The 23,980-nt window shown below is 44.6% G+C and overlaps 1 protein-coding gene across 11 annotated transcripts in view; it reads right to left on the reverse strand.

Moving 5' to 3' along the window:
- LOC119955494 (formin-binding protein 1) overlaps positions 1 to 23,980 on the reverse strand; it is a 280,892-nt gene that overhangs the window by 22,056 nt on the left and 234,856 nt on the right. For 6 of the 11 annotated variants that reach the window (XM_038781733.1, XM_038781731.1, XM_038781729.1 and 3 more), the window contains 3 exons: positions 13,694 to 13,812; positions 5,602 to 5,741; positions 3,286 to 4,297 (listed from right to left, as the gene is read on the reverse strand). In XM_038781733.1, the coding sequence (XP_038637661.1) occupies positions 4,119 to 4,297; positions 5,602 to 5,741; positions 13,694 to 13,812 (438 nt within the window). In that variant the 3' untranslated portion in view covers positions 3,286 to 4,118. Of the gene's footprint in view, positions 1 to 3,285; positions 4,298 to 5,601; positions 5,742 to 13,693; positions 13,813 to 23,980 lie in introns of those variants that run through there. The other 5 variants (XM_038781726.1, XM_038781734.1, XM_038781730.1 and 2 more) reach the window with 1 other exon arrangement.

Genomic DNA, 23,980 nt, shown 5'->3' on the forward strand with positions numbered 1-23,980 from the left:
AGGAACCCCTACAGCATAGCCCCCTGCTAGCTGGAGGCAAGCGACCAATGAATTGGCGATTTATCAGCCACTTCCTGATCCTGTATGTTTCATCCATGGCTCATGGAGTAGCCCGTCTGGCAGTTCCAACTGGCCCAGCAGCTACAGAGCTTTCCTGGAGTGTGCATCACAAAACTCCAATCATCGGGGCCTGGCACTCTATCCTGCCTCTGCAGTAGCCTCCTCATGGCACTTCTGCCGTAGCTCTCGAAGCGGGCCACTGTCCTTCATTGGACAGTGGTCGAGGTATGCCACCCATCCACTTGGAATCAGGCCTGACTTTCTGCCCTGAAGGCAAGTACAAAAAGTTTGGTTGCTGCTCCACTGTCCATAGATGTTGCTAGACAGCTAAAATTTGTAGCCTCTTTTTAAAAAAATTACTGACATTTTTGATCTGTTTATTTGTTCACATAATATGCACATAGTTGAGTAGGCTAGCATTTACTTTACATCCCTAATTGCCCTTGAATCTATGGTGATGATCTTCAGTCTGGAACGTCAGGCTGTGTAACACAAAGGGTCAAACCCACGACTGCTCAGATTGTTGGTTCAAAGTGGGTGCGCAATTCAAAGAACAAAGAAAAGTACAGCACAGGAACAGGCCCTTCGGCCCTACAAGCCTGCGCCGACCATGCTGCCTGTCTAAACTAAAATCTTCTACACTTCCGGGGTCTGTATCCCTCTATTCCCATCCTATTTATGTATTTGTCAAGATGCCCCATAAACGTCACTATCTTCACTGCTTCCACCACCTCCTCCGGCAGTGAGTTCCAGGCACCCACTACCCTCTGTGTAAAAAACTTACCTTGTACATCTCCTCTAAACCTTGCTCTTCGCACCTTAAACCTATTCCCCCTAGTTATTGACCCTTCCACCCTGGGAAAATGTCTCTGACTATCCACTCTGTCTATGCCCCTCATAATTTTGAAGACCTCTATCAGGTCTCAACCTCCGTCGTTCCGGTGAGTACAAACCGAGTTTATTCAACCTCTCCTCATAGCTAATGCCCTCCATACCAGGCAACATCCTGGTAAATCTCTCCAAAGCCTCCACGTCCTTCTGGTAGTGTGGCGACCAGGATTGAACACTATATCCAAGTGTGGCCTAACTAAGGTTCTATACAGCAGCAACATGACTTGCCAATTTTTATACTCAAGGCCCCGGCCAATGAAGGCAAGCATGCTTCATGCCTTCTTGACTACCTTCTCCAACTGTGTTGCCCCTTTCAGTGACCTGTGAACTTGTACACCTAGATCTCTCTGACTGTCAATACTCTTGAGGGTTCTACCATTCACTGTGTATTTCCTCCCTTCATTAGACCTTCCAAAATGCATTACCTCACATTTATCCAGAGTAAACTCCATCTGCTTATACAATAATTCTGGCCTGTAAATAGGAATAAAATCTGGAATAATTTTTAAGATATCAAAAAGGTCATTTACTGACTCATTTTTGTGAATTGTGATTCATGCTCAGGCATCAAGCACAAATTATTTCTCTCGCCTACATGTTGTTCTGTTGTCGAGAACTCCAACAGTCATAGGATGCAACTGGCGTGGAGCTGTGTGCTGGGTAACAATAATTACATTGAAAAATAGTTGCATTCTGCTTGACTTAGCTGCAGATCAGTTTTACATTAATACACAGTAGAGTTATGTTTTGAACGTGTAAAGTCCTCCATTGTACTGAGAACTGATTAGCATTATATTTACACCAGAAAAGAAGCTTTGCTTTCAGAGTGATTTTGTTCAAACACAATTCTAAAGTTTACTGCCTTAAAGCAAAGCATTGGATTAAACATAAAGGGTGGGATTCTCCGTTTCTGAGACTAAGTGTTGACGCCAATGCAGAATTTGTGGACTTTCACAACAGAAAAATTGGCGCCACACCTGGACCGATTCCTCTATTTTTAAGGGGCTAGCACCGGTGCCATTTGTAACACAATCGATTTCAATGAAAAAGTGTCAGATTCGCCGAGTCCGTGATTGACACTCGGGAGGCTGACAAGCTACAACTGCACATACACATTGCACTTTCAACGCACACCTATCCCAGCCAACAAGATGGCACTGGTTGTGCTGGAGTGCGCCCATACAGTTGATGGATCGGCTGGGTCCAGAGGGCACAAGGGGGTTGCCCTTGGGGGGGGACCTATACCACCCGTGGCACTAAGTTCAAAGTGGGCTGTTAGCGCAGTGCGCAGCTGCATGGCTGCCTTGTCGGCTGCGGCAATGGTGTTCCATGCCTGTCCACCCCGACCTCACAGCCCACCTCCACCCCCTGATACTCTCCCCTGCCCTAACAGAACACACCTGGCCAGCAGTACAACTGTGAGCACACTATGGCAAAGTTGGACACTTTCCATAGCCCCTCTCTCTCACTTAGCAGACGCCACGCCAGTTTCACGATTTTTAAAACACAAATGAACCGTGCCGTCGGGAACTCAGCCCATAGGAGGCGGAGAATCCCAGATACCCGGAGAGTACCGGGTCAGGCCTGCTAATGACATGCATTCAGATCGCCATCGAGGTGATGGAGAATCGTGATTTGGTATCAAATCGGTGCCTGCTGCAATTTTGTCGTTGGAACCTATTCTCTGCCCAATCGCCTTTCCCGATTTCAGCGTCGGCCAATGGAGAATCCCGCCCATAGCTTTTGCTTTACAAATTCGAACATTGATAATTGATGGACAGTGAAAAGGAATTTCAAGCTTTCAGATATACTATATGGTTTCATGCAACAGAAAAAACTCTGGAAAAGTCTTCATGCAGTTAACAAATCTCTGTACTCTGTAACACAAGATTGTGTTACTCTGTACTCTGACTAAGATTGACAGCTTCCACATATATGTGGACTTGGCATGCAAAGTAGTTGCATTCAATACTCTGTCTCATATCTGTCAATCACTCTTTTTCTTACAGCAAAGTGGATGAACAATTGAAACAGCAATATCAATTAAAAAAAACATTTTAAAACTGGTGCAAACAAAACTACTGACCGACGTGTACCTGGTGTGCCAAATGGACAATAATTGGTGACCATGAAAAGGATCAAATTTAAAACTATAACCGAACAGTTGTTAAAAAAATGGTCAAGTAATAAGGATACCAATATTGTAATATAGGAAGCAACTGAAACACACAAGTTATGCAATGAGTGCCATATTATAAAAGGGAAATACCACCATAATATTAAACAAAGATGCAATTCATTGGGTTACTTAACGACAAAATCCTTGATCTTGAATTTTTTGCTGGACTCAACTTCATTGTGGAGAAATCCAATTTGCAGCACCGGCATCTGTTTTTTAAACGGCATTTGTCCAATGTAATAAATGACATATTCCCAAATAAATGGTTCCCACAGAGCCATTCAATAGAGAAAGTAAGATAGAGGAATAGTGAAAAAGGGTGAATTTGTTTTCATATTGAACATCTCATGATCCGTTGATGTCTCAAAGTATTTTACAACCAATGAAAAACTTTGAAGTGTATTTACTGTTGTACCAAAGGATAATGCCAGCAAGGAAACAGAAAGAAGGTAATGATACCTTTGTTGAAAACTATCTATGTTACAAATGGGATTTCACTGCAATGCGGCTGTATCCCGCTTGGGAGTAAGTCAAGGATTTTGTTGGTGAGTAAACAATTAAAATTCAGTTTTAATAAATAATATTGAGCAGCCACTGAATGAGTAAAATATGCATACAAATTGGAACATAATTTTGAACTTAATTGTTTTGAGCAATTTTTAACTTTTAAACTGTATCATAAGTGATTTTAATTTTCAAACTTCAAAATAATATGTATGTGTGGTCATGGCCAATGGGCATTAGGTTTCACAAAAACACTAACTCCAGTATTGGCATTGATATGTGCGACAAAATGCAACCTCACTGAACAGATAACAATTAACACTCTATGTTCTCCCTCTCGACTCCACAATGTGTTAAAACATTTGTTTATATACTGCACGATAATGACCACACTGTATATTGCACTTAGCAGCATTCTCCTATCTGTGTGTAACACAGCACGTGGCCCTGTCGGACAAAACTTTCACCTAGAGTTTTCTTAAAACTAGATGTAAGTCATTGCACCTTTGGTATTTCTGTCCAAATATACTTCCACATAGGATGTTGGAACGTATCCTTCCTCATCCTCACTCCGTCGAACTCTTGTCCAACCGTCTCCTTTATCTTCCTCTATCACCCTCAGTGTTTCTCCTTCCGCCATTGCTATTGTTCCTTCATTTTGACCTGAATTGAAACAAATGCGCAAATCAGGCAAAATAAGATCAGATGACAAACACAAAAAGCTTTAGGGGTAAAACTCCTTTCTTTCACATGCTATGTAACTCTCAATCTAGGATTTGGGACAGGAGTACATTTTTCTGGAGAACATGGAGATTTTTTTCAAATTTGGGAGAATTTTGCACTGTTGTTAATGTTAATGACCCCTGAAAAGTTTTACTTAAAACAGGATACTTGAAAAGATTTAGGCTGGATTCCTCCATTATGTGCACCATATTTTGATTGAGGCTGTAGCTATCTCAGCTTTGCCCAACCTCAATATTACACAGAATAGAATCCATAGAATCCCTAGCGCAGAAGAAAGCCATTTGGCCCATTGAGTCTGCTCTGACCCTCTGAAAGAGCACCCTACCTCGCCGTATCCTTATAGCCTTAGTTAACCTGCACATCTTTGGAACTATGGGGCAGTTTAGCATTGCCAATCCACCTAACCTGCACATCTTTGGACTGCGGGAGGAAACCCACGCAGAGACAGGGAGAACTTGCAAACTCCACACAAAGTCACCCAAGGCCGGAATTTACCCGGGCCCCTGACCCTGTGAGGCAGCAGTGCTAACCACTTGTGCCAGAGTACAAAATTGTTTTCCGGTTAATTATTCTGATGATTTGCCCTCTACTCAGTGACCACCCCATAAACCCAAGGATTGTTTAAGTAAACCTGCTTAGTGAGAGCAGCTATTAATCCCTTAGAATCATAGAATTTACAGTGCAGATGGAGGCCATTCAGCCCATCGAGCCTGCACCGGCCCTTGGAAAGAGCACCCTACCCAAGCCCACACCTCCATGCTATTCCCGTAACCCAGTAACTCCACCCCACCTTTTGGACACTAAGGGCAATTTGGCATGGCCAATCCACCTAATCTGCACATCTTCTGTCGTTGCTGCCAAATATCGTAGATAAATAATCAAACAAGAGCCACCTCACCTCCAAAAGCACAACACAAATACCAATTCTCACCTTCGCCCTTTCTCTAGATTATTTCAATTTACCACACCTACCTTAAAGAAAACCACCTCTTAGGGAATGACCCATGCGAGATAGAGGGAGCGAATTATTTGATTCATTCTACTTTTGGGGCAGCACTTCACCTCCATTTGGGTCCTAGCCTCAGCAAGTGCATGGAGACCAGGGAATTTACTGTGTTGGAAATTGGAGGAAAACATTTAGCACTCTTTTGCATATTTTGTTGGATCTCCAGGATTAAAATAAAATTCCAAAAGGTTTCTGAGCGGTTTTCTTTGCAGTATACCTTCAAAAGCATACATGGCTTTGCATGTGCCAATTGCTGCGAGTATTTCTTCATCATCAAACTCATCATCAAATTCGCTCTGTGCTGCAACTTTTGACTGAGGGTCCTGGTTTTGTTCTTCGGTGTAACTACCATCAGGACTGCTCAGAAAAAAGATATACATAGTAACTATAGAACAGCATTATCCAAAACACACAGAATCAGATGCACACGCAACTGCTTTATCAGGCTAAAAAGAATTGTTGCCTTGAAGCAATGCAATGTCACATAATACAATATTGATTTATCACACCATGACTATAAATATAGCACAGCTATTAAGGAACAAATTGTAGGGGTCCTTCCTGCTGATTCCTTTATTTCCCCTTTCTTTATTTTTGGCGTCACCATTTCGATCATGGATGCTTAATGGACATATATCTTTAGGTTGAGAAGTGGAAATTGAAGAATTCAAAAGTTACAAAAGAGAACACTGCTAGCTTTGGAACTCAGACTTTGTGGCACCCGAGAGATAAGGAGGGACTTGATTCGATTGGTTGGCTGATGGCAAATGATTTGGCCAAATGGCCGTATTCTGCCTGGTAACAGGCGGTGATTGGATCCTGCCTGAGTGCAACAACAAGTTAAGACCTGGACACACGGAGAAAAGGACCTGCTCTCTCTTCCTCATGTTTACTCCAGAAATGCTGTGAGCTGCTGTGTTTCTGAAGCTGCAGAGACTTTAAAAAATAAATTTAGAGTATCCAATTCTTTTTTCCAATTAAGGGAAAATTTAGTGTGGCCAATCATCTACCCTGTGCTACTTCTGGGTTGTGGGAGTGAGACCCACGCAGACAGAGGGAGAATGTGCAAACTCCACAGAGACAGTGACACAGGACTGGGATTGAAACCAGGTCCTCGGTGCCGTGAGGGTGCAGTACTAACCACAACTGCAGATACCTGAATGAATCTGCAGTGAAAAGCATTATAGACTGGAAACAGAAATCTTGATCTGGAAGAATATTTGAAGGAATGTGTGCTGGAAACAACCATCTGAAACAAAGACTCTTATCCCTTTCATTATTATGTTTACACCCCTCTTCTCCCCGGTGTTTGTCTGTCTTGTGTGTGTGTGCATGTGTGTATGTGTAGAGGGATGGGGACCAGAATTTAATATTAGAAAGGAAAAATCAGGTGCACAAATGACTTGGAGAGAGATAGCACTAGAGTAAAAAAGTAATAAGGCGTGGGGTGGGTCAGAGGAAAGGGAATTGCAGAATTTTAAATTAGGTTGACAGTGAATGTCTGTGAACTCTCAGTGTGGTAAATAAGGTTGGTGAGCTGTAGATGCAGATAGACATCAAGAAATATGATGTGATACTAACGGAGACCTGGCTCAAAAGGATTGTAAAATTGGGTACTAAACATAACTGGTTACAATGTGCTCAAGAAAGATAAGGAAGGAAAAATGGAGGAAGGGTAGTAGTATTAATTAAGGTGTTAATTACAGAGCTGGACAGAGAAAGGATACCCATGAGGGGCCACGGGCGGAATCTATTTGGTTGGAAACAATTGAGATATCGTTATCAGAAGTATTTCTGTGGCTACCAACTAATGGGAAAGATACAGAGAAACAAATTTGCAAGGCAATTATAAAGAGGTACAAAGATATACAGTGGCTATATGGCTATATATTAAAATACCCTCCAAAATGGCTTAAGTCACTCACTTATATCAAACCGTTACAAAGTCTAAATGCAATGAAATCAGATGCACCATCTGTATCAACCTAAGCACCAGAAACAATAATGGTTCACCCAGCCCAATCAACCCATGAATGTCCTCCTTACTAACATCTGGGAGCTTCTGCTAATATTGGGAAAGCTGTCCCACATACTAGTCAAGCGACAAACTGACATAGTTATACTTATGGAATTATACCTTATGGATAACGTCCCAGCCACCACTATCACCATCCCTGGTTATGTTCTGGCCCATCGACAAGACAAACCCACCGGAGGTGGTGGCAAATTGGTATACAGTCAGGAGGGAGTTGCCCTGGGAGTCCTCAACATCGGCTCCGCACTCCATAAGTCTTATGGTATCAGGTCAAACATGGACAACGAAACCTCCTGCTGCTTATCACCTACCCCACTATCACACCTCCCATCCCCACCCCCCTTCAAGAGGGCAACAAGGGCACAGAATGCACTCTGGGTATGAGATTTCAAAGTCCATCACGAAGAGTGACGCGGAAGAACCACTACTGACCGTGTACAAAAGGTCTTAACTACTAGGCTAGATCTGTGACAGGTTGTGAGGGAACTAACAAAAGGGAAAAACCTAAATTACCTTCTCACCAATATCACTGTCAAAAAACTCATGTCCATGACAGTATTGGTAGGAGTGACCATCGCTTAGTCCTTGCAAAGACCAAGTCCCATCTTCACAAGAAGGATACCCTGCATCATACCATGTGGCACTACCATTGTGCTAATTGGGATAGATTTTGCACAGGTCAAGCAACTCACAACTGGCTATGCACAGGGTACTGATGGCCATCAGCAGCAGCAGAATTGGACACAATCACAATCTGTAATCTTGTGGCCCAATCTCCCAGTCTACTGCTACCATCAAGCTGGGGGATCAACTCTGATTCAATGAAGAGTGCAGGAGAGCATACCAGAAACAGCACCAGGCGTACCTTAAAACGATTGTCAACCTGGTGATATTACAGCACAGGATACTTCCGTGCCAAAAAGCAGAAGTAGCATGCAATAGACAGAAATAGTCAACCAAGTGATCAGATCTAAGCTCTGCAATTCCGCCTTATCCAGTCATGAATGGCAGGGGACAAATAGACAACTAACTGAAACAACTAACAGACATCCCCAAGCCCAAAGCTGGGGAGCCCAGCATCAGTGCAAAAGACAGCCCGGTAATAATAGCTTCATTTAAAATTTGGAGGCAGTTTCGCCAACACTTCGGGTTGGGGGTAGGGTCAAGGGAAATGCCTATTCGAGGGAACCACAGATTTGAGCCAGGAGGTGGGATAGAAATTTTAGGAAATGGGAGGAGAACTGGATTAAGACACTGAAAGATTTATTTCTTAGGGGTCGGTTTGTGTTTAGATACATGCAGGTTCGCGATTTTGCCAGAACGGAGATACAGAACTTCCCAGAGGAGCCGGGATTGCACACAATCACAATCTATAACCTTGTGGCCCAATCTCCCACGATAAGGATACCCTGCATCATACTGTCTGGCACTACCATTGTGCTAAATGGGATAGATTTTGTACAGGTCAAGCAACTCACAACTGGCTATGCACGGGGCATAGATGTTGTCGACATCTATCAAACAACACTTACTCAGCAATAACCTGCTCACTGATACTTAGTTTGGGTTCTACCAAGACCACTCATTTCCTGCCCTCACTACAGTCAAGGTCCAAAAATGGACAAAAGAGCTGAGCCCAAGAGGTGAGGTGAAAGTGATTGCCATTGACATTAAGGAATCATTTGACGGAGGAGAGCATCAAGGGATCTTGTAAAACTAGAAACAAAGGGAGTAAGGGGAAACTCTCTGCTGGTTGGAGTCATTCCTAGCACATAAACGGCAAGTAATATTTTGTGTCACACAAGCGCCAGACAGTGACACCTCCAACAAGAAAGGATCTAACCCTCAACATTCATTGGCATTACCACGGTTGAATTGTCCACTAACAACAGCCTGGGGCTACCATTCGGCCCATCGAGTCTGCACCAACCCTCTGACAGAGCACCCTATCTCGGTGCATTCACCCACCCTTTGCCTGCAACCCCACCCAACCTGCACACTTTGGACTGTGGGAGGGAACCAGAGCACCCAGAGGAAACCCAGGAAGACACAGGCAGACTCCACATAAACAGTCACCCAAGGCTGGAATTGTCCCGAGTCCCTGGTGCTATGAGGCAGCAGTGCCAACCACTGTGATACCATGTCGCTGCATTGAGCAGAAACTGAACTGGACCAGCCATATAAATACTGTGACTATAGAGCACGGAATTCTGCCTTGAGTAACTCACCTTCTGAGTCCCCAAAGTCTGTCCACCGTCTAACAAGGCACAAGTCAGGAGTGTAATGGAATACACTCCCCTTGCCTGGATGAGTGGAGCTCCAATAATAGTCAAGAAACTCAACACCTTCTAGGACAATAAGAAGTCTTACAACACCAGGTTAAAGTCCAACAGGTTTGTTTCAAACACTAGCTTTCGGAGCACTGCTCCTTCCTCACCTACACCTGAGGAAGGAGCAGTGCTCCGAAAGCTAGTGTTTGAAACAAACCTGTTGGACTTTAACCTGGTGTTGTAAGACGTCATACTGTGCTCACCACAGTCCAACTCCACTTCTAGGACAAAGCAGCCTGCTTGATTAGCACCCCATCTACCACAATAAATATTCTTTCCCCATCACCAATGCAGCAGTGTGTGTATCATTGATAAGATGCACTGCAGCAACTCACCAAAGCTTCTTCAACAGCACCTTCCAAACCCGTGACCTCTGCCACCTAGAAGAACAAGGGTAGGATATGCATAGGAACAGCACCATCTGCAGGTTCCCCTCCACACCAGACACCTTCCAGACTTGGAAATATATTGCTGTTCCTTCACTGTCACTAAGTCAAAATCTTAGAACTCCCTCCCTATCAGCACTGTGGATGTATCTACACCACATGGACTACAGTGGTTCAAGAAGGTGACTCAGCACCACCTTCTCAAGGGCAATAAATGCTGTATTAGCCAGCAAAGTCAACATCCTGTGAAAGAACTAAAAAACTGAGGGTCATATTTCAGTTGAGAATGGATCTGGCCCAGGGGAGGCTGGTACGGGAATTGAACCGTGCTGCTGTCCTGCCTTGGTCTGCTTTCAAAGCCAGCTCAGGCGCCAGAATGTGGCGACTAGGGGCTTTTCACAGTAACTACATTTGAAGCCTACTTGTGACAATAAGCGATTTTCATTTCATTTTCATTTCTATTGGTATCTAAAATAGGCAGTTAAATCTGAATTTGAACAATGGGCTGCCTTTAAAGAAAAGAAAAATTGGCTTAAACTGACATATATTTGCACAATGGGGAAAGGTAGAACAAAGCCAGACAAAAATGGAGCAGTGAAAAGGTGCATATGACAGATGTAAGGTTTACAATATAAGTGAGAACTAGGCTGACTATAGAATACACAGGGGAAAAAAGGTAATAAGAAAAGCAAAGAGGGGACATGAGAAGAGACTGGCACCTAACATTAAAGTCTTTGATCACAATGTATAAATACTAAAATGAGGACGTAAAAGGAGTGGTGGGGCCAATTCGATACCAAAAGGTGGAGGCAGAGAGGAAGGCGGAGCACTAAACAAATCTGCCTTGAAATAGGGAGAAGATGCTGCTTCAGGCATAGTGAAGGAGGAAGTAGCTGTATGGGCGAAAGGTGGAATTAAGAGGATATATTAGAAATGATAGCTGTACTTAAGAATTGCTAAGTCACCAGAATTGGATGAGATGCATCTGAGGAGACCAAGGGATGCAGTCCAAAGACGTGCAGGTTAGGTGGATTGGCCATGCTAAATTGCCCTTAGTATCCAAAAGGGTTGGGTGGGGTTGCTGGGTTATGGGAATGGGGTGGAGGTGTGGGCTTCAGTGGGGTGCTCTTTCCAAGGGACGGTTCAGTCTCGATGGGCCGAATGGCCTCCTTCTGCACTGTAAATTCTATGTCTATGTCGAGATAGAAATTACAGAAATACGAGCAACAACCTTCCAATCTGCATTCAAATCAGGGGCGGTGCCAGAGGGCTAGAGAATTGCAGAACTTATAGCCTTGCTCAAAAAAGGCATACAAATAAACCCAGTAATCATAGGCCAGTCAATATAATCATTGTATTGGGAAACCTTGAACCCAGAACAAAACGAACGGTAACTTGGAGAATTACGGATTAATTAAGGAAAGCCAGCATGGATTTGTCAAAAGTAAATTGTTCCTCGATGAGTTAACAAAATAATGTGGTTGATGGATTTCCAAAAGACATTTGAATGCCGCATAACAGGTCTGTTCACAAAGTCAAAGCCTGTTGAGACAGTGACAGGATAAAAAGTTGGCTCAGTGACAGGAGATGGAGAGTAGTGGTGAACGGTGGCTTGTCAGAATGGAGGAAGGTATGTGCTGGTGTTCCTGGAGAGCAGTACAAGACCTCCGGAGATCAGTACAAGACCTCTGCTTTTCTTGATCTACGTTGACTTGGGTGTGGAGGGCATAATTCCAAAATGTGCAATTACACAAAAGCTGAATTATTGCAAGAGGCATGTGATAGACCTCAAGTGGACAGGCAGACTGGTAGAATAGGAGGGAATGTGGCAGATGAAATGCAGGTAAGTGAGAAGTGAGACATACAGAAATAATGAGAGACAATATGAAAAAAAAAATACAATTCTTAAATGGATGCAGAAGTAGTGGGACCTTGGGATATATGTGTGCACAAATTGTTGAAGGTGCAGGGCAGGTTGATAAAGTGGTGCTTTATAATAGAAACAGAGTACAACAGCAAGAAGCCATGGTGAACTTTTACAAAACACTAGTTTGGCCTCAACCGGTGTATTGAGTTCAATTCTGGGCAGCACATCTTAGGAAGTAAAGGCACTGGAGAGTGCGTGGGAAAGATTTACGAGTATGGTTCTAGGATGGGGGACTTACAGTTACATGGATAGATCGGAGAAGCCGGTGTTCTCCTAAGAGAGGACTGAGAGGAGATTTGAAAGAGGTGTTCAAAATAATGGGGAGCCTAGACAAAGAAAATTGGGGGAAACTATTTCACTGGGGTAGGAGCTGAGAACCAGAGGACCAATTTAAGGTCATTAGCAAAGCAACCGAAGATGACATGGGGAAATACTTTTTTTAGGCAATGCATTCCAGGTACTAAACATATTGCATAATAGTGTGGTGGCGGCAGATTCAACTGAGACTCAAAAGGAAATCGGATGATCACCCAAAGAGAACAAAATTGCAGGGCTGTGCAGAAAGCGCAAAGGGGTGGGGCTGGCTGAATTATTCTTGCAGAGAGCCACCATGAACACAAAGAACCTCCTTGTATGCTATACCCATTCTATGATTCTTTATTGCTTGTGAAAATGCCGAAAAGCTCAATTAGTAAATAGTTAAAAAGAACATTATGGTGGTCACAGGGAGAGAATTTCCATTATGACCCTACACTTGCTGGGAAGTATGCATGCATCTGAACTTTAAGTGAGGACATGATCAAATAGCCAGCTGACAATCATTGTCTAGTCTTTTATGTGTAAGACTGCCACTTTGATAAGGAATGGGAAGTCTGCTATTGTACCTAAAACATTAAAATTAGAAGCGAGTGCCGAAGAGAAAAAGGGTGGAAAATAGGAGAGTTTATCACAGTTACTCATTTATTCAACTCATCTAACGTTTGTGTCATGTTGGCAATTTTCAAGGGTACGACATTAACAGATACCTCTATGGAGGTCATACTGTTTGTGAATGATTGCTACACCTTGTAAAATAGCTCTGACAGAAAGTAACTAAAATTAAATTCATAAGGGCAGCAGGGAGCCTTAAAATCTGACACATTTGAAATTAGTTTTTAAACTATTGGCAGTAACTTGCATCGTATTAACTGAAGAACATGTCATCCTGAACTCTCTAATCCAAATAATTTATCTCAGTTTAAGTTATATTATATACAACTTCAAGTCATCAAATGGGACTAAGTGCGGAATTCATAGAGAACTATTTCACACAATGGTTAACAGATTTGTGAATTCGGGAAACAGTCATTGATGCACATGGCAAACATGGGTGTGGGGCATAACCAGATATAGTCATACAGAAAGTAGCGATAGAGGAATGTGACAAGAAGGCAGATTTACTTCAGTCTAAATGTTGTTTCATCCAACCTGTCTGTTCCAAAATTTTCGGCTTACAGACAGGTTCAAACTTTAATCTTCCATGAAAAACGCACCATCATTTTTCGAAATTTGATCTCTGTCAATTTAATCTTTATTTCTCATCCTATATTTTACTCTCAAAATCATCATTGCAATTAGTAGCCATACCGTACCTCTCTCGGTCTTGTGCACAATTGTTTACAGCAGTGCTCGGCAACTCGGGCATCTCACTCGGTCGTCGTGGCGGATCAGTCTTGACTGGCAAGCGACCTTCTACCTCAGCAAGCCATGCCTGAAAATAATTAGAGGAAATACATGAAGATAGAAGAAGAAGGTGCCTTTAGCATGGAGGCATGAATTACTTACTCTGTGGTTCGGTCTAGTGTGGAATTGGGTGGGATAACAGTGGGAATGGGGAGAGTTGTGGTGCTCATCAAATTCCTACCATTGATGACAATTTACCAGCTGCAGGGTAGGTGGTGTATGGGCTACCCTCGGTTAGGTCAGTAGAGGCCCTTAACTGGCAATTTAATGGCCAATTAAGGGCCTGTTCCTATTGAAGCTGGTATTTCATCAGTAGTGGATGAGCACCTCCCCACTTGAGGGAGACCCCTGCCCCTCCATAGTCAGGTAAGAACTGGTGGCCACCCTGTAGGCTTGAAGAGATGCTGTGCTATCCTGATCAGTCACCCTGTGGGCCCAAAAAGCCCCCACTAATGGCAAGAGCTACCCCCACTGAAAGCCATCCATACCCTTGCGATTGACTCCCCCCCGACCGCATCCCCCAACTGGGGTAGGGTCTGCCTGTCTGGTCCTGGCGAACCTCAATTCCACTTACTGTCACTCTGGGCCTCCTTGAGCCTGCTGAAGTCCCAGTAATGGCCGCTGCTCCTACGGCGCCTTGCAAAGAAATGTGGTTATCAGCTGCGACAAACTGGTCCTGGAGGAAACCAGTAAAACTAGGCGGACCTATCTTGCCGATACCAATGTCCCCAGCTCTCCTGTAAAGGGAGTCAGTCACTTGCTAAATACATGTCACCACTACACCCTGACTGATATTATAGAGACCCACCGAGGCTGTCTGACATGAGCGGTTACCATGAAAGTTTAGTGTTGTCATTAACTTCACAGTCACAGTGTGGACAGATGATTATGGCTGAAGATCCTTATGCAATAAGTTTCTCCTCACTTAGATCTATATTCACTGTGGACAGAAAATAGATGGTGAGATATCTCCTTAAACGCTGCCTCACTTGCTTTTCCTCCATCCTTGCTCATAGGGAATATCATCCGTGCTCCTGAGAAGCTCCATAAAAAGTCCCAATTTCTATAAGTCTCTGCTGATCTTGGTTTTCATCTCCTGGACTTTAGATTTCAATTTTTAATTTAAAAAAAAAATCATTTACTGGATGTGGGCATCGCTGGTTAGGCCAGCATTTATTGCCCATCCCGAGTTGCCCTTCAGAAGGTTGCCTTCTTGAACCGCTGCAGTCTTTCAGGTGTAGATACACCCACTATGCTGTCAGGGAGGGAATTCCAGAAAGTTGCCCCAACGACAGTGAAGGAACGGCAATATATTTCCAAGTCAGGGTGGTGAGTGACTTGGAGGGGAACCTCCATGTGGTGAGGTTCCCAGGTATCTGCTGCCCTTGTTCTTCTAGATGGTAGTGGTTGTGGGTTTAGGTGTTGTCTAAGGAACCTTGGTGAGTTACTGCAGTGCATCTTGTAGATGCTACACAAGGCTGCCACTGTTCCGATGGTGGTGGAGGGTTTAAATATTTGTGGAAGGAGGAGCAATCAAGCATGCCGTGTTGTCCTGGATGGCGTCAAGATTCTGGAGTGTCATTGGAGCTGCACTCATCCAGCATGTGGAGAGTATTCCATTACACTCCTGACTTGTGCCATGTAGATGGTGGACAGGCTTTGGGGGGGTCAGGAGGTGAGTTACTCACCGTAGGATTCTCAGCCTTTGACCTGCCCTGGTAGCCAGTGTATTGCGGCTAATCCAGTTCAGTTTCTGATCAATGGTAACCCCCAGAATGTTGATCGTGGGGGATTCAGCGATGGCAATACCGTTGAATGTCATGGGGAATTGGTTAGACCCTCTCCTCCAGGAGATGGCCATTGCCTGGCACTTGTGTGTGACGCAAATGTAACTTGCCACTTGTCAGCCCAAGCCTGGATATTGTCCAGGTCTTGGTGTATTTGGACATGGACTGGTTCATTATCTGACCTTATGATGAAAGGCAGGTCATTGGTTAAGCAGCTGAAGATGGTTGGGACGAGGACACTACCCTGAGGAACTCCTGCAGTGATATCCTGCAGCTGAGATGATTGACCTCCAACCACAACAACCATCTTCCTTGTGCCAGGTATGACACTAACCAGCGGAGAGTTTCCCCCCTGCTCTTTGATGTCAAGGGCAGTCACTCTCACCTCACGTCTGGCATTCAGCTCTTTTTTTCTTATTTGAACCAAGGCTGTAATGAAGTCAGAAGCTAAATGACCCTGGCAGAACCAAAACTGAGTCCATAAGCAGTTTATTGCTGAGCAAGTGCCGCTTGATAGCACTGTTGATGACTCCTTTCATCACTTAGCTGATGAGGAGAGTAGACCATTAGGGCGGTAATTGGCTGGGTTGGATTTGTCCTCTTTCGTGTGTACAGGCCACACCTGGGCAATTTTCCACATTGCCGGGTAGATGCCAGTGTTGTAGCTGTACTGGAACAGCTTGGCTAGGGGTGCGGCAGGTTCTGGAGCACAAGTCTTCAGCACTATTGCCGGAAATTATCAGGATCCAGTGTCTTCAATCGCTTCTTGATGTCACGTGGAGTGAATCGTATTGGCTGAAGACTGACATCTGTGATGCTGGGGACCTCTGGAGGAGATCGAAATGGATCATCCACTCGGCATTTCTGGCTGAAGATTGTTGCAAATAACTCAGCCTGGTCTTTCGCACATATGTGCTGGGCTCCTCCTCAATGAGGATGGGGATATTTGTGGAGCCTCCTCCTCCATAGAACATAGAACATAGAACGATACAGCGCAGTACAGGCCCTTCGGCCCTCGATGTTGCACCGACATGGAAAAAAAAACTAAAGGCCATCTAACCTACACTATGCCCTTATCATCCATATGCTTGTCCAATAAATTTTTAAATGCCCTCAATGTTGGCGAGTTCACTACTGTTGCAGGTAGGGCATTCCACGGCCTCACCACTCTTTGCCTAAAAAACCCACCTCTGACCTCTGTCCTATATCTATTACCCCTCAATTTAAGGCTATGTCCCCTCGTGCTAGCCACCTCCATCCGCGGGAGAAGGCTCTCGCTGTCCACCCTATCTAACCCTCTGATCATTTTGTATGCCTCTATTAAGTCACCTCTTAACCTTCTTCTCTCTAACGAAAACAACCTCAAGTCCATCAGCCTTTCCTCATAAGATTTTCCCTCCATACCAGGCAACATCCTGGTAAATCTCCTCTGCACCCGTTCCAAAGCTTCCACGTCCTTCCTATAATGAGGCGACCAGAACTGTACGCAATACTCCAAATGCGGCCGTACCAGAGTTTGGTACAGCTGCATCATGACCTCATGGCTCCGGAACTCAATCCCTCTACCAATAAAGGCCAACACACCATAGGCCACCTTCACAACCCTATCAACCTGGGTGGCAACTTTCAGGGATCTATGTACATGGACACCGAGATCCCTCTGCTCATCCACACTACCAAGAATTTTACCATTAGCCAAATATTCCGCATTCCTGTTATTCTTTCCAAAGTGAATCACCTCACACTTCTCCACATTAAACTCCATTTGCCACCTCTCAGCCCAGCTCTGCAGCTTATCTATGTCCCTCTGTAACCTGCAACATCCTTCCGCACTGTCTACAACTCCACCGACTTTAGTGTCGTCTGCAAATTTACTCACCCATCCTTCTGCGCCCTCCTCTAGGTCATTTATAAAAATGACAAACAGCAACGGCCCCAGAACAGATCCTTGTGGTACGCCACTCGTAACTGCACTCCATTCTGAACATTTCCCATCAACTACCACTCTCTGTCTTCTTTCAACTAGCCAATTTCTGATCCACATCTCTAAATCACCCTCAATCCCCAGCCTCCGTATTTTCTGCAATAGCCGACCGTGGGGAACCTTATCAAACGCTTTACTGAAATCCATATACACCACATCAACTGCTCTACCCTCGTCTACCTGTTCAGTCACCTTCTCAAAGAACTCGATAAGGTTTGTGAGGCATGACCTACCCTTCACAAAACCATGCTGACTATCCCTAATCATATTATTCCTATCTAGATGATTATAAATCGTATCTTTTATAATCCTCTCCAAGACTTTACCCACCACAGACGTTAGGCTCACCGGCCTATAGTTACCGGGGTTATCTCTACTCCCCTTCTTGAACAAAGGGACCACATTTGCTATCCTCCAGTCCTCTGGCACTATTCCTGTAGCCAATGATGACCTAAAAATCAAAGCCAAAGGCTCAGCAATCTCTTCCCTGGCTTCCCAGAGAATCCTAGGATAAATCCCATCCGGCCCCGGGGACTTATCTATTTTCACCTTGTCCAGAATTGCCAACACCTCTTCCCTACGCACCTCAATGCCATCTATTCTAATAGCCTGGGTCTCAGCATTCTCCTCCACAATATTATCTTTTTCTTGAGTGAATACTGACGAAAAGTATTCATTTAGTATCTCGCTTATCTCCTCAGCCTCCACACACAACTTCCCACCACTGTCCTTGACTGGCCCTACTCTTACCCTAGTCATTCTTTTATTCCTGACATACCTATAGAAAGCTTTTGGGTTTTCCTTGATCCTACCTGCCAAAGACTTCTCATGTCCCCTCCTTGCTCGTCTCAGCTCTCTCTTTAGATCCTTCCTCGCTTCCTTGTAACTATCAAGCGCCCCAACTGAAACTTCACGCCTCATCTTCACATAGGCCTCCTTCTTCCTCTTAACAAGAGATTCCACTTCTTTGGTAAACCACGGTTCCCTCGCTCGACCCCTTCCTCCCTGCCTGACTGGTACGTACTTATCAAGAACATGCAATAGCTGTTCCTTGAACAAGCTCCACATATCCAGTGTGCCCAACCCTTGCAGCCTACTTCTCCAACCAACACATCCTAAGTCATGTCTAATGGCATCATAATTGCCCTTCCCCCAGCTATAACTCTTGCTCTGCGGGGTATACTTATCCCTTTCCATCACTAACGTAAAGGTCACCGAATTGTGGTCACTGTCTCCAAAGTGTTCACCTACCTCCAGATCTAACACCTGGCCTGGTTCATTACCCAAAACCAAATCCAAAGTGGCCTCACCTCTTGTTGGCCTGTCAACATATTGTGTCAGAAAACCCTCCTGCACACATTGTACAAAGAACGACCCATCCAATGTACTCGAACTATATCTTTTCCAGTCAATATTAGGAAAGTTAAAGTCTCCCATAACAACTACCCTGTTACTTTCGCTCTTTTCCAGAATCATCTTCGCCATCCTTTCCTCTACATCTCTAGAACTATTAGGTGGCCTATAGAAAACTCCCAACAGGGTGACCTCTCCTTTTCTGTTTCTAACCTCAGCCCATACTACCTCGGAAGAAGAGTCCCCATCTTGCATCCTTTCTACCACCGTAATACTGTCCTTGACTAGCAGCGCCACACCTCCCCCTCTTTTGCCCCCTTCTCTGACCTTACTAAAGCACCTAAACCCCGGAACCTGCAACAACCATTCCTGTCCCTGCTCTATCCATGTTTCTGAAATGGCCACAACATCGAAGTCCCAGGTACCAACCCATGCTGCCAGTTCCCCTACCTTATTTCGTATACTCCTGGCATTGAAATAGACACACTTCAAACCACAGACCTGAACACTGCCGCCCTCCTGCAAAGTCAAAACTGTGCTCCTGACCTCTCTACTCTCAATCTCTCGCACCCCAAAACTACAATCCAGGTTCCCATGCCCCTGCTGAATTAGTTTAAACCCCCCCAAAGAGTACTAACAAATCTCCCCCCCAGGATATTGGTGCCCCTCAGGTTCAGATGTAGACCATCCTGTCTATAGAGGTCCCACCTTCCCCAGAAAGAGCCCCAGTTATCCAGAAATCTGAATCCCTCCCGCCTGCACCATCCCTGTAGCCACGTGTTTAATTGCTCTCTCTCCCTATTCCTCATCTCACTATCACGTGGCACGGGCAACAACCCAGAGATAACAACTCTGTTTGTTCTCGCTCTGAGCTTCCATCCTAGCTCCCTAAAGGCCTGCCTGACATCCTTGTCCCCTTTCCTACCTATGTCGTTAGTGCCAATGTGGACTATGACTTGGGGCTGCTCCCCCTCCCCCTTAAGGACCCGGAAAACACGATCCGAGACATCACGTACCCTTGCACCTGGGAGGCAACATACCAAACGTGAGTCTCTCTCGCTCCCACAAAATCTCCTATCTGTGCCCCTGACTATTGAGTCCCCAATTACTAATGTTCTACTCCTTTCCCCCCTTCCCTTCTGAGCAACAGGGACAGACTCCGTGCCAGAGGCCCGTACCCCATGGCTTACCCCTGGTAAGTCGTCCCCCCCACAAGTATCCAAAACGGTATACTTGTTACTCAGGGGAACGACCGCAGGGGGTCCCTGCACTGACTGCTTCTTCCCAGTCCCTCTTACAGTTACCCATCTATCTCCAGTCTTTGGTGTAACTACTTCCCTGAAGCTCCTATCTATGACCCCCTCTGCCTCCCGAATGATCCGAAGTTCATCCAGCTCAAGCTCCAGGTCCCTAACACGGTTTTTGAGGAGCTGGAGTTGGGTGCACTTCCCACAGATGAAATCAGCAGGGACACTGACGGCGTCCCTCACCTCAAACATTCTGCAGGAGGAGCATTGTACTGCCTTCCCTGACATCCCCTCTAGATTAAAAAAAAAAAAACAAGAAAAAGAAAAAGAAAGGAAGAGCTTACCTGATATTACCTCAAACCCTGATCCCGCTGAAAGGTAAGCAAATTTAAAGGCACTCACTCACCTTCACGACAGGCCCCTGCTCCCGCTTCCCAACCACCGTGGGGTGGGGGGGTTGGTTAGAGGAGGAGGTAGGGTGGGAAACACTCACAAAGTGTTTCGGGTTTAACTGTCACTTGCCAACAGCCCCTCCACAAACCACCTTCAACTTAGGCTGACCGCACTGCACGTATGCAAATTTCCCCAGAACAGCTGATCAGTAGCTCTGCTATGCTGCCCGCTTGCCTTTACTCAAACTCCTTGGGTCTTCTTCGCAGGTTCACCTTCAACTTAGGCTGACCGCACTGCACGTATGCAAATTTCCCCAGAACAGCTGATCAGTAGCTCTGCTATGCTGCCCGCTTGCCTTTACTCAAACTCCTTGGGTCTTCTTCGCAGGTTCACCTTCAACTTAGGCTGACCGCACTGCACGTATGCAAATTTCCCCAGAACAGCTGATCAGTAGCTCTGCTATGCTGCCCTCTGCTGGTTGCTTGCCTTTACTCAAACTCCTTGGGTCTTCTTCGCAGGTTCACCTTCAACTTAGGCTGACCGCACTGCACGTATGCAAATTTCCCCAGAACAGCTGATCAGTAGCTCTGCTCTGCTGCCCTCTGCTGGTTCAGTGAGTTCCAGTGAGTTGTTTAATAGTCCACCACCATTCATGGCTGGATATGACAGGACTGCAGAGCTTACATCTTATCCGTTGGTTGTGGAATCGCTTAGCTCTGTCTATTACGCTGCTTATGCAATTTGTCGTGACTGCATTGCAAATATAAAACCACGGAATTCAGGTCTACAGTGCCAGCTCTTTGTCATATATGTATGAAGAAGCAGCATGGATACAGTAGGTAGATTGCTGCAAGGGTCAAACCTCATTTGACAGATCAATTATGCCGCAAAAGCATGGCTTCTGCCCAAACATGCTAATCAAACTAATAAACCATTCCAATTTTAGGCTCAAGACACTCAAAGACATTGTGCAATTTTGGGGCTATTGTGTAGCACTTCACATTATGTGAAATCGTGGCACTCCAAGCCAGTGACTTTAGTAAGTGGGATCTGGGGACAGTACACAAAATCCAAGTATCAGTTGATTAGGACGTCATGTCACATGAATAGGAAATTCTGTATAAAACACCTTCATGGGAGTGCTTACACTAGGCTGCTCTAAATCATGAACCAGAGGAGATTGACAGGAAAAGGGATCTTCCACACCCACTGCTGTCAACGGGGATTCCTGTTGTTCGCAACCTCTGCCACAGTGAACCCACGGCAGGGTGATCGCCGACTGTGGGAATAGCTCGAAAATCCCGCCCAAGATTTTTTTAATAACGTTTGTAATGAAATTTCTTATGTCGCGTGCACTTGACATTTTGTGAATGCACAACAACAGAATATGGCAATCAGTAATATCCTCTACGATAGTTCTACTAACAAAATGCTTATTTTTATCCCCCTTTCCTGAAGAGATTAAAAGCAAGAAGATTTCCTTCTTCTCTTGTTTGAAGCATGGAGGTTAATTGTAGCATTTCCTATCTCCACTTTTGACGAAGCTAACAGCATAGACTAGGGGTCAAACTGGTTGAACAATTTTAAATAATAACAGAAAAAGCTGGAAAAACTCAGCAAGTTGGATGAGAAGTGACAGAAAGTCAAGGTCATGTTTGCAGACTGTGCAAAGGTGTTCCACAAAGTGGCACATTGTGAGCACCACTGGGGAATGTAAACACAGACTGGGTGCCCACATTCCCATCCTTCACTGTTGCAATCTTGCACTGATGCCCAACACAAGATTTCAAGCATCTAATTATAATAACAACTGTTTATTGTCACAAGTGTGAAGTTACTGTGAAAAGCCGCTAGTCGGCACATTTTGGCGCCTGTTTCGGTAAGCTGGTACGGGAATTGAACCCGCGCTGCTGGCCTTGTTCTGCATCCCAAACCAGCTGTCTAGCCCACTAAGCTAAACCACGTTGCAGTATTTTGCTTTTATTGAATAATTTTTAATTTTGTTAATTATAAGTAAATATAACCTGAAACCGATGCAACTCCACACATGTAAGAATCTTTTGCACAGAGATAATTTGAATCCTTTGTGGTTAGGAATCAGAGAATGTTGATTCAGTCAAGGGTTGACGGAAATAGGGAGATATGACTAAAGCTCTTGTGCTGGAGCCAAAATGAAAATTGATTTATTTTATTCCTAAATACCAAACATAATAATAATCTTTATTAGTGTCACAAGTCGGCTTACATTACACTGCAATGAAGTAACTGTGAAAATCCCCTAGTCGCCACACTATGGCGCCTGTTCGGGTACAGAGAAGGAGAATTCAGAATGTCCAATTCACCTAACAAGCACGTCTTTCGGGACTCCAATGCAGTCTACTAATAAAGCTGAGTTTTAATTACGATTTATTTCAAATATTCTCAATACTTTTCAGGGGCAGGGCGATCAATTTTATACTGCAGATTATTTTATTTCATCAAAACAATATGGAGTTTAGCAGTCCTGTTCAGGTGTAGACGTCAACAATGCTCATTAACCCACAACTTTGGAAAAGCATTGCTGTACCAATTTGGCAGCTGAGGCCTCAGATTGCAGATGTGTGGTATAAAACTCCTGCAAATTCATCCTTAAACTATCCAAGAATGGAAATTAGAACAGAAAAATAAATGATTATTTCCGTAGATACCAAATGTTTCAACCAAAAGTTCACCTGTTTTATCTTTCCACAAGCTCTACATTTATAGCATTTTTTGTTTCAACTTCGGATTTTCTAAATTTGCCTTTATTATTTTTTTTTTTTTACTCATGGCAACAAATCAATTCATTTACTAATACCAATGCTGATCTGAGAGTCACCCGCTATCAAGACTGAATATTAACTGATATCCCCAAGGTGATATGCAAGGTGCTGCCTCCTCGGGCCCAGTTCTGCCCTTCCACCCATCACTATCAGCCCTCATGCCCTCCATCCACCCCCTCAATGCCAAGTCACTCCCATCATACCCTCTGGTCCCTCATGACCATGCCAGGCCCTGCCCACCCACCCCCAACCATTCCCTCAGGCCCGTCCTGTCCCTCGAGTCAGTCTCTGCCCTTCCACCCACCCTAAGTCACCACATGACCCCTATGTCAGGCTCTGCCCTTCCATGTCAATTGACACTGAAAGGGTGTTGTTTTAGACATATCGGAATTAGATTAAAATCTCTAGTTATCCACTAACCGCTGAAGAGGTTGAAATGCTTCTGTACCACATAAGATGCTCAGCTGAAGTTATTAGCTGTTGGACACCACCTCAAACGCACATCTTCTAGGTGATGGGGCCCCAGGAAAGGGAAGCAACATATGGTCATTCTCAAGGATGGCAATAAAAATTTTGTAATCCTTGAATCAGGGCTCTCTGACATCCAGGTTTGGAATGTGAGCAGCATGTG

This window comes from Scyliorhinus canicula, chromosome 21 (assembly GCF_902713615.1).
Source record: "Scyliorhinus canicula chromosome 21, sScyCan1.1, whole genome shotgun sequence".
Lineage (NCBI taxonomy): Eukaryota > Metazoa > Chordata > Chondrichthyes > Carcharhiniformes > Scyliorhinidae > Scyliorhinus > Scyliorhinus canicula.